The sequence below is a fragment of the Apium graveolens genome, chromosome 2, assembly GCF_009905375.1.
Source record: "Apium graveolens cultivar Ventura chromosome 2, ASM990537v1, whole genome shotgun sequence".
Classification (NCBI taxonomy): Eukaryota; Viridiplantae; Streptophyta; class Magnoliopsida; order Apiales; family Apiaceae; genus Apium; species Apium graveolens.
Window position 1 is genome coordinate 27,533,118 of NC_133648.1, and position 10,231 is coordinate 27,543,348.

A 10,231-nucleotide genomic window follows, 5' to 3' on the forward strand; every position below is an offset into this window, starting at 1 on the left:
TTTATGAAATAAAATAATTTTATTAAAAATTAATTAAATAAAAAATAAATATTCAAAAAAATTATATAAAAAATGATAATCAATCCCATAGGTACAAAACTATTATTTATAAGGTAATGACTAGGACATTGTTGGGTTTGCTGTATTTATCCCTATAAAATCTATTATATAATAAATTATAATTTTTTTATTAATATATGATTCTATTCTTTTTAGGGGAAGGGGGCAACTTTTTTCTTTTTTTAGCTTGTGGAACGGGTATGATATTTATGATCCTTAAAATGGTTGGGTACAATTCGTTTAAGAGAAATATTATGTATCCAAAATTGGATCCTGGTGGCATGGTCTGATTGATCATCATACTATTGAAAAGATGAACTCTCAATCTCATAAATTAAAATAGCTCAAAATTTCCAGGTCAAATTTAAAACTATTATTTGTATCCAATTTTGAGTCGGCACTACTCTTCTTTTAATGTTTTCTGCCTTAGTTTGAAATTTGTTTTCTCCCTAAAAGTAGTTCCTGCAAAAATCAAATTGATTAAGAATATTACGTATATCTATTGGTGGAGATAAAAAAAAAATCTATTTCTCAGATATTTGACACACAAAAAAAATTAAGATAACAAAGAACACTGTCAGTGAATTTTGAGATTTACTTTTGCAGTTCCTTGTAAATATATTAATAATGCACAAATAGAACAAAACCTATAGTGAAAATGAAAAACATATGAACTATATTTACCTATTTTTGTTTACATTTATATTCAGTTTATGCAAAAAGCAGTACGTTGAAACATTGAGGGTTGAGGCAAAGTACAGAAGTATCTGAAAAAATGATTAGGCCATAATTGAAAATCCAGCAAACTCCCTTGGAAAAATTATCTTCCAAGTCCGGTCTGAAGTTTAATTTTTTTTTTTTGCAAGACTGTGATGCTATTTTTAACTGTGATATAACTTCTGAACCTTCCAAACAAAAGTTACAAAAAAAAAAAAAAAACTTCATAGGCAAAATCCTATTGTACATAAACTGAACCAATCTAGACAACACAAGAATCTATCCCCCTAAACAAAAACTCACAACAGTTACAGTCTGTCTCAAGTCTTACAGTTATATTTGTATGTTTAGCATACAACACAAACTACATTCACTTTAACTACCTTGTTGGGATCCCTTTTTCTTTTCTTGTTACTTGTCCCAACCATCAATTCTTCGGTTGAAATGCGATTTTCTGTTCCGGATACTGCCATACATTGCCTCAAATCTCTCAAGGCAGTTGCTTCTAACCTTGTAATGAGCCTCTGTGTCTTTGCTGATGGCAACCCCTGATAGTTTTGATGTATCAAGAGCCAAAGCCGGCCTAACATACTCTACAGTATCCAACATACTTGCGTTTGCATACAAGTAATTCAGAAGCACATCTTCGCAGTTGAAGTATTTATCAACAGCCTCCCTCCCTGCCTTGGCTTTTTCACTCCAGTAAAGGTTGAATGCCAAGTCAGTGTCAATAAAAGCTGCACCAGTAAGAATCATGTTGTAACCTTTGTGACTTCTAGCATGTTTTTCACCTTGATACTTTAACACGTCACCATCAACGAGTCGGGGATAAAATCCCACAATTCGATCGGGGTGCTCACGCCAAACCTGGAAGCCTCGCTCCAAATCGTTACATTTCATAAGTATATCATCATCAAGTTCGAGAACTGCTCGTGTTTTTATCAGCAAGTCCTTCTTAAACCGATTGTTTAATGAGTTGTGTTCTTCTACTCTAATCCTAACTGGCACCGCAGATTTCAAATCAGAAATATTAGGAGGTGTCCCTTTGTTCCAAACTACAACAATCTCACGAACAGAGGAACATTTAGAGTAATGCCATATGTAGGCTTTTAAGTTCAACAATCGAGCTTCAAAGGTCATTGTTAACAATGTAAACTGAGAATAATGTCCGTTTACTGGATAAGGCTCTTGTGCACCATTTCCTCCATATATATACTGAACACCAGTGCACATTAGTGCAATTGCTACCACAGATATGAGAGCAAGAACAACTTTTCTGATCAAGGTGTTTGGTTTCATCTTTCCATGGAGATAAGAGCTCACTCTGTTTAGCCGAGAGTATAATTTCCTCAGTTTAGAGGAATGCAAGGTTGACTTGTCCTGAGCGAAGGCATCGTTTCTCTTTTCCATACTTTGAGGACACCAGCTTAAAGGTATGTTGCACTTCATGGCACCAATAAGCATACCCATTAGCATAACAAGTACAATAACAGCCAGAACTGAAGTCCATCCAAGAAGAAACCGATAAGTTGGATATCCTGACGGAACTCGGTCTCCATCCATTATGCCAACCCACTCTCCAGAACTTAGCTGCTGGACATCAAGGTGATGGTGGCGGATACCATTCCAAGCATTCCTGCCCTTACTTTGCTCTTCCAAACCTAATGGGAGTTCTACTTCTTTAAATTCATCAGGGGTAAGTTTATCTATTCTGAACAGACGTAGGCGTCTCCCATATGTCTCGCCACTGTCTTGACCAAAGCGATACAGACTTCCATTGTATACTAATGGTCTTCCTCCATTCCGAGCCCCTGTGCGGAAGTTGGTGTCATAGGAAGGGTTCTTTCTATGTTGCTTCCAAGGACCAAGAGGTGATCTACTATACCAGATCTCAAGGCGTCCATTATGTTTTGAGCCAATTCCTCTGGTATCAGAACCAAAAATCCAATACTTACCATCATGCATAAAGAGCACAGAATCAACAAGGGGTCTTTTCAAGATAACCTTCTCCAGTGTCCATTCAAAAGGAAAATTTTCTGCACGATAAAGACAAAGCTCCCCCTTACCACTGCTCTCAGGCATCAGATATATCTGTCAGATCAACATATTACATGAGATTAACAAAAAATGGTAGCACAGACATATATTAGGAGTTGTGACGCCTCCACTGCAATATTTTGAAGTATAGAATTTAAGCAGGTGGGGAATCAGCTAGTCAGCTACCAACTAGAAATGATTTTGAACATCTTAATGAAATATAAGGCATTAATGATTTTAGTGTATTGCTCCTTAACACTATGCTGGATTCTCCAGTAAATTATTCGGAGCAGTAAACACTTGCGTATATTTGAACTCAAGCCCTTCTATAATCTAATACAGAAAATTTACTTGAGCCATAACCTAGGAAGAACCGACACTCCAAGAAGGCTGTCATGACGTGTCGGCCGTGTCCGACACGGCGACTCGGCACTGACACGGATGAGTACGTGTCCGACACGCCATGTGGCGTGTCGACAGAAAAAGGCGAACTCGGCTCATATAAAAAAAATCCCGAAATCATCTTAAAAAAACCCAAACCATCTTATATTAACCCTAATTTCACGTCTCTTCTTTTATAACATCCCTCTTCATCTTTCTATCCGATAAAATACAAGATGATCAGTTGAATGAAAATGTAGAATAGATTTACAGTAGTTTATCACTTATTTTGAAAGAAACTCTATTATTATTATGAATGAAGTTGTTAAATATTTGACATATATAAATTTTCTATTTTTTCTATTTTTATTACTTTTTTTTGTTGTGTCCCTTATCCAAGACACTTGGATAATTGATGAATCCCCGTGTCCCGTATCCCGTGTCGCCATATCAGTGTCGCCGTATCAGTGTCGGTGTTTCCTAGGCAAAATCCTTTATTTAATATTAACTGCTTTGTATAATTAAATAGCTTTCTAAATAAAAATCTGAACGGGGTCCACTTTTATGATAGCGATCAGTTTACATGTTTAGCACAATGGCAAACTGAATTAAGTTATCAATTAAATTTTAAAACACCGAATTCGTACTTGACCATTGTAGTCGAATATATACGGATAAGAGAGGTGCCAGTCCTCATCTAATGCAATGCCCAATTGTTGCCATGTTGCTCCCTTGTCCGTACTTCTCGCAACAGCTATATCTCCATGCATTGTGATTGAATTCTTACTTTCAAAAAACAGATACATGGTGTTTTCCTGTTACAAAAGCAAGTCTAATTAAGAAGAAAGCATAAATCTTGTTCCTTACTTTACATGCAGTACAAATTTACAACGCAAGGAGTACCTGTACATGATAATAAAAATGCAACTACTATACTTTTATTATATCGAACAAGTGCATGAATGCATCAAAGTACTTGCCGCAAATACTGAGATTTTAAACTTCCACGGGACATGACAGAGAAAAATAAATACCGCGAGTATGATTATAGAAAATATAATATTCACATTCATGCATAAATCTTGTTCCTTAACATGTATTACAAATTTACAACGCAAAGAGTACCTATTCAGGATAATAAGTATGTAACTACTATGCTTTCATTATGGCGAACAAGTGCCAATTTAGAGTGGTCGAGATGTTGGATGATTATTGATGCCATTTCAGGGACAGTTTATTTATGCTATTATTAAGAAACTAATTTCAAACAGTCCTTTTTCGGTTTAAGGGTTGGACTCTATTTGAAAGAAAGAGTGTACTACTTACAATCCTTCATACATACACAAGCAGGATATCTTTTGCAAAATCTAATAGAATACAAATCTAATACAACTCAGTAAAAAAAATTTGGATTTAAGGTTCCGATTCCCCTTAACCGGACACATTAACCATTAACCAAACACCCCCGTCTCTGTATAGATATTAAACATTACAATATAATGGCCCCACTCCAGTTCTTCCTTTTGAGTGCATATAAAACAGAGTTATATGAAGAATCATTTCCACTTGGACTTCCTTCCACTAGGAAACACACATGACTGGCAATCATACATTCAAAGACATCAAAATTGTTGCCAATAATTTATTTTCCTGTCCAAGATAAACTAATTCCGTTACTAACTTTTTCCAACTTCTCAGCTTTCGAGTGCAATTCTGTCAACAAGAACATAGTCGAATGTCACCTTAAGATGATAGTTCCTGGACACTAGAATCATATACTCTTACATGCCTAGATTTATATGAATTAAATTTCTGCAGGAGGAAAACTCTCCAAAACGTTGATTGATCTCTGTGTACTTGCTATAAATTTTGATGATCAGTACATCAACTACCTTTGTTTTTTAGTATCGATCTTTATATTTACATTTATTATTAGTATGGATATTCGGAATGAGACTTCGAACCTGAGATACGCCTTTACCACTAGCCTATCTCTTGATCTTACCATCAATGCACTTAGTTAGCTCCGGTATTCTCTTCTTTTTCATTAAGCAAAACTAATGAAATAAGTTTTCTGCTTCCAGCCTAAGTTTGCGTTTTCGTCGCCAGATATTAAAATTGGTTTGGATTGCTAACACATACATACCAAAAGCTCTCTGCATGATTTAATTTGCATATGCAATATGTGTAACTTAACTTAAAACGACCACAAAACTACTGGGTGCCAGGTAAAGTTAATTCAAAACAAATTATAGTAATTAAAAACAAGATTTTCGGTGATTACATTATCGAAAGTGACAGCAGAGACTAATATATATAACATCTTCATACTCATCCAGAGGGAAAGACCATAATATGCACCTATATATGAAGGCAAAAATCGAGTAATAGAAAATAGGAGAAAGAGGGTAAATATTACCTGAACATAGAGAAAAGGGTCAGCAACAAAATTGCTAGGAAAACCGACGTTCGAAACTGAAGCACAGGTGACAACTGGGTTAGCCACCGGCCAGGCTGAAGTCTCATTGCTCCAAACATTCATCTGCAATCACATATACATTTTACTTGAATTTATAAACTTTAAACACCATTTCACAAAATTGATCATTGTACTTGACACACAACCGGCAATTTACTTCGGTTGGTAGTATAAACCAATTCGTAGTCAACACCCTAAAAAAGAAATACATTAAATACAATTGCGCATTTATACAAACAGTACTGTATAATAATAAAAGAAATAATAGAGCTCCCCAATCAAATCTTCAATCGCCCGTTAACCCGAACATAACATAATGAAATCATCAATACTAAAAATATCATAACAATTATGCATACATATAAATCATGAAACCGCTCATTGGCCACTGTTGAAGGATAAAGACAGATTTTCAACTCAACTATCTTACACGATAACAACAGTTGGGGGAAGGGTTACAATTAGAACATCTTACTTTCCATTACAGAATGTAGCAGAAAGATTTGCCTTTGGCTATAAACAGTAGCGGTTTGCTACAAAAGGTAGCAAAAAGTGTTTCATTCACCACCTTAATTCCACAACATAAATCACAAGTGCTTCCACTAGAAAATTAGCTTAACATAACTTCGACCTCTCTAATCTCGGGCATTCATCTTACTAATCATCAACACTATAAGCTGTGATCCAATGCAATTAGCCTCCTATCCAACAAAAGTTACACAACCAACCTCACATATCACACATACAAATAACTCAACAAAACATAAACAACCACACCATGCAAAACAACTCATCTCAGCATCAAAAATCAAAAACCCCAATACAAATCCCGAAACCGAAACCACTTCAAATTCATATACCAACACAAACCAAATAGCACAAACAAAAAATCCAACATAAATCACAAAACTTATACATAAAAGCGAAGAATCAAAGGAACTTACAGATTCAATAGGCTTAAGAGCAAAAGGAGAAGGACCATAAAAAACACCAATTGACCAAGAACCCTCATTGTCCACATGACAACCATTATGAGCCAAACCCTTGTGCACATCAGGACTAAAGAACAACCATGCATACACACTACTCACTGTAACCAGCACAATTCCCCACACAACTAAAAACCTTAAACTTGAAGAAGACATTGACATATAGTAATTACACCTTCTCCACCAACCCCACCTCTTCATTTTTTTCTCCGGCCACCGGAAAATCAAGATTTTTTTATTTTTTAAATTTTTGGTAATAAATCAAGATTTTTATTTTTGTAGTGAATTAAAGACAAAGAAAAGAAAGACCCCCGAAAGAGCCGCGTTGCTATATATGTGTATATCTAGAGGGGGGGGGGGGCTATATATTCGATGGATTTGTTTTTTAATTTAGTAAAATTTGGAATTTTGGGGGGTTATGCATTGAATAACGCAGACTACCACAACTAGTATGTGATGTGTGTGTATATCCTGGTTTGAGACTTGAGTTTATCTCTATGTATGATGCCTAATATTGAACACAAAGGTGGCAGAATTGCTATTTGCTTATTGTGAGTTGTGACGACAGCTCAGTAAAAATTTTGTATATCTATTTGTGTGTAGGGGCGGAACCAAAAATATAACAAAAATATATTTATCAAAAAATATTAAGTGAAATTGAATTAATTTATTTCATTATTTTTTAAAATTATATATTAAAATTTTGATTAATTTTGATCGTCAGTGAGAACCGGGACCGGGACAAGGACTCACTCTAATAACCCTCTAGTTCAGCCCGCGTGTGCATACATGATTATCATGTTTTGTGTGTTTTAGTCATGGTTAACATGTAAGTTTATGTTCGGGTGTTTTGTGTTTTTATCAGTTAAAATTTATAACGTAATTTATGTTTCGTGTCTTTGACCCTATGTGCCCCTTGTATTGCATATTTGATGTAAGATGGATTTGCTTTTTATTTCTTTTCGGGATTTCGATACGATGTAGCGTATATGAATATTATTGCTAAATGTAAATGTAAACGCGTAGTGGGCCCCGCTACAAAACTTAATCGCGTGGCCCTGATTGATTTTTAAGGTAATATTGCAGTATGTGATATTATTCTTTCATCTGTATCATCTTCAAAATTAGCAAAAATAAAAGAAAAAACAAAATTTTATTAGAGCTAACTAAATTTATTCACATGCTCATTTACCCTCCCTGTTATTAACTAGATAATTGTTAAAAATTTTAATTCAAAAGCTAGAGTATATATACATTTTTGGCGGTAATCATTAAAAGATTTAACACATAAGTTCGAGTGCTATCAGAGAAACGATAAAATACATTAAGCTAAAATGTGTATTATTTTTCTTTTAAATTTATTAGAGCTTTTTAAGAAAAGAAGATGTTAGTTTTTGAAGGTGTATCAAACAGACTAATTTCTTTTATTAATTAATCGGAATTATTGAAATACATATGTGAAGACTAGTTTATTTTTAGTTTATTATGAATGGCGATGTAGTTGCAGAATGCAGTAAGAAACTGTGGTGGCGACAAGTGTAACCAGTTTGAGATGACTCGTTGCTACGTGTCCAGCTTTTCCCCTGTGGAGATATCTATTCATTTCTCTTTCCATGACGTAATGATATATATCAGGGTTAATTCGTATCGAGCCGGCTCTTTGAACTCGTTTCAAGCTCGAGCTCGAATATAATTTTAGATTGATAAAAAACTCGAGTCAAGTCGAGTCCTTTTAAACTCGACTCGAAAAACTCGAACTCGAACTCGACTCGACTTGACTCGAACTTGATTATTTTTTTCCTATTTTTAAAAATATTCATTTGTTTGGTAATATATTTGTCATCCAATTATCTATTAATATTAATATTACAAACTAATTTGTTAGGTTTTCGTACATTTACAAATATTATTAGGCAAATTACAAATTCACAAATGGTTGTTGTGTTCTTGACGATCAAATCACGTTGACTTCTTTATGCAAATTATGTGTAGGATATAATACTCACGGAATTACATTTATATATAGTGATTAATAATATGAAAGAAAGACTTTTGCATACTTAAATTTAAATATTCAACTAACATTATGTTATTACCCTTAGTGAAATGTATGTATATGATATCTCAATTATCATTTCAGTTAATCTTTCTACTAGTCGATGAATCAATCACATGGTTAAATTCGGTTTCTAATTTTTAAATCCATATAGATTGATAACTGTACAATTTTTTTTATCGTAGGTAACCCGCAACCGCTACCCTTTGGGTGCGCACTGGGTAAACTCTACGAGCTCACGCAATAGCCTGCAAACCACGTGAACCAAGGTAAACCGCATTTAAGCGACAGACTCTGACTCAGGAGACATAATCATAAAATCTCCTCCCGTGAGATTCGAACATGTGACCAAGAGGATAGTTATCCACTCTTTAAACTACAATAATGAGATGGTAACAATGTCATATGCAAATTGCAATATTACTTTTAAATTGTAAACGTAATTTATAAGTCATAGTCTTAGTTGCACTTCGTGACAAATCATACTAATAAATATAATTTATTTAACTATTACTAATTTTTGGTCTATAGTTCCCGTTTTGAAGAAGCAAAAAATAAATGTGTTCACGATAAATAGTCACATTTTGTCATTGTTACTATTATCGTATATTATTTAAGATGTATAATACAGAATGAAGATAAAATGCACCCTTAAAATATTTATGAATATTAGAATATTATTTCATTAGATCAGAAAATGTTGAGTATTGAAAACATTAAGTATGTTATCATAAATTTTATTATTTCATATTAAATGGATTAAAAAAGATATTTTTAGGTTGAACTTGAAATTAATATAGTAGAACTTAATATTTTCGTGAAATCGAAGTCAAAACTCGAAAACTCGAAAACTCGAAAATAACCATAATAAGCTCGAAACTCAAAAATTCGGTAAACTCGACTCGAAAACTCGTTTAAAAAATCGACAAGCTTGAACTCATGAAACTGGGATAAGCTCGAAAACTCGAGAACTCGATAAGCTCGAAAACTCGCGAACAGCTCAAACTCGACTCGTTTAGTTTACGGGTTGAGTCCAAACACAATTTTCAGGCTCGATTTTTCTTTTGGGTTCGGCTCGACTCGATAAGAAAAAGCTCAAACTCCAATTTAATAAGCACAAACTCGACTCAAATAACACCCCTAATATATATTATATACAGGCTCGGCCCTGAGTTTTGAGATGTCCTATGCCCTCTCAAAAAAATTTGTCCCAACATTTACTTGAAAAAATTTCGAAATAACTATTTTAGGCTTTTGAACACAAGATATTTTTTGAATAAGCCAATTCATATGGACCTGTAAGAGGTGAAGACCGCACGCTAAGATCATAGTACTTTGATCTATTTGTGCTTTTGACTCTCAGAAGTCTCTTTATATGATACTTGGCCAAAGTTTGACATGTTAGCTCATAAGTAAGTATCTTGAAATTCAAAACACATTGTTATTCCATAAGTATATGAATTTAGTATAAGTCATTGGGATTAGTCGGTAAAAGTATTGTTCCGATAGATA

The 10,231-nt window shown here is 34.1% G+C and overlaps 1 protein-coding gene across 1 annotated transcript; it reads right to left on the minus strand.

Moving 5' to 3' along the window:
* Nucleotides 1–935: 935 nt before the first annotated feature.
* Nucleotides 936–7,147, minus strand: LOC141707183 (glucosamine inositolphosphorylceramide transferase 1). Its single transcript, XM_074510217.1, has 4 exons — nt 6,619–7,147; nt 5,615–5,737; nt 3,843–4,010; nt 936–2,868 (listed from the first exon to the last, which is right to left on the minus strand). The coding sequence occupies exons 1-4, from the start codon at nt 6,862–6,864 to the stop codon at nt 1,189–1,191; spliced, it is 2,217 nt and encodes a 738-aa protein (XP_074366318.1). The 5' UTR covers nt 6,865–7,147; the 3' UTR covers nt 936–1,188.
* Nucleotides 7,148–10,231: the final 3,084 nt, after the last annotated feature.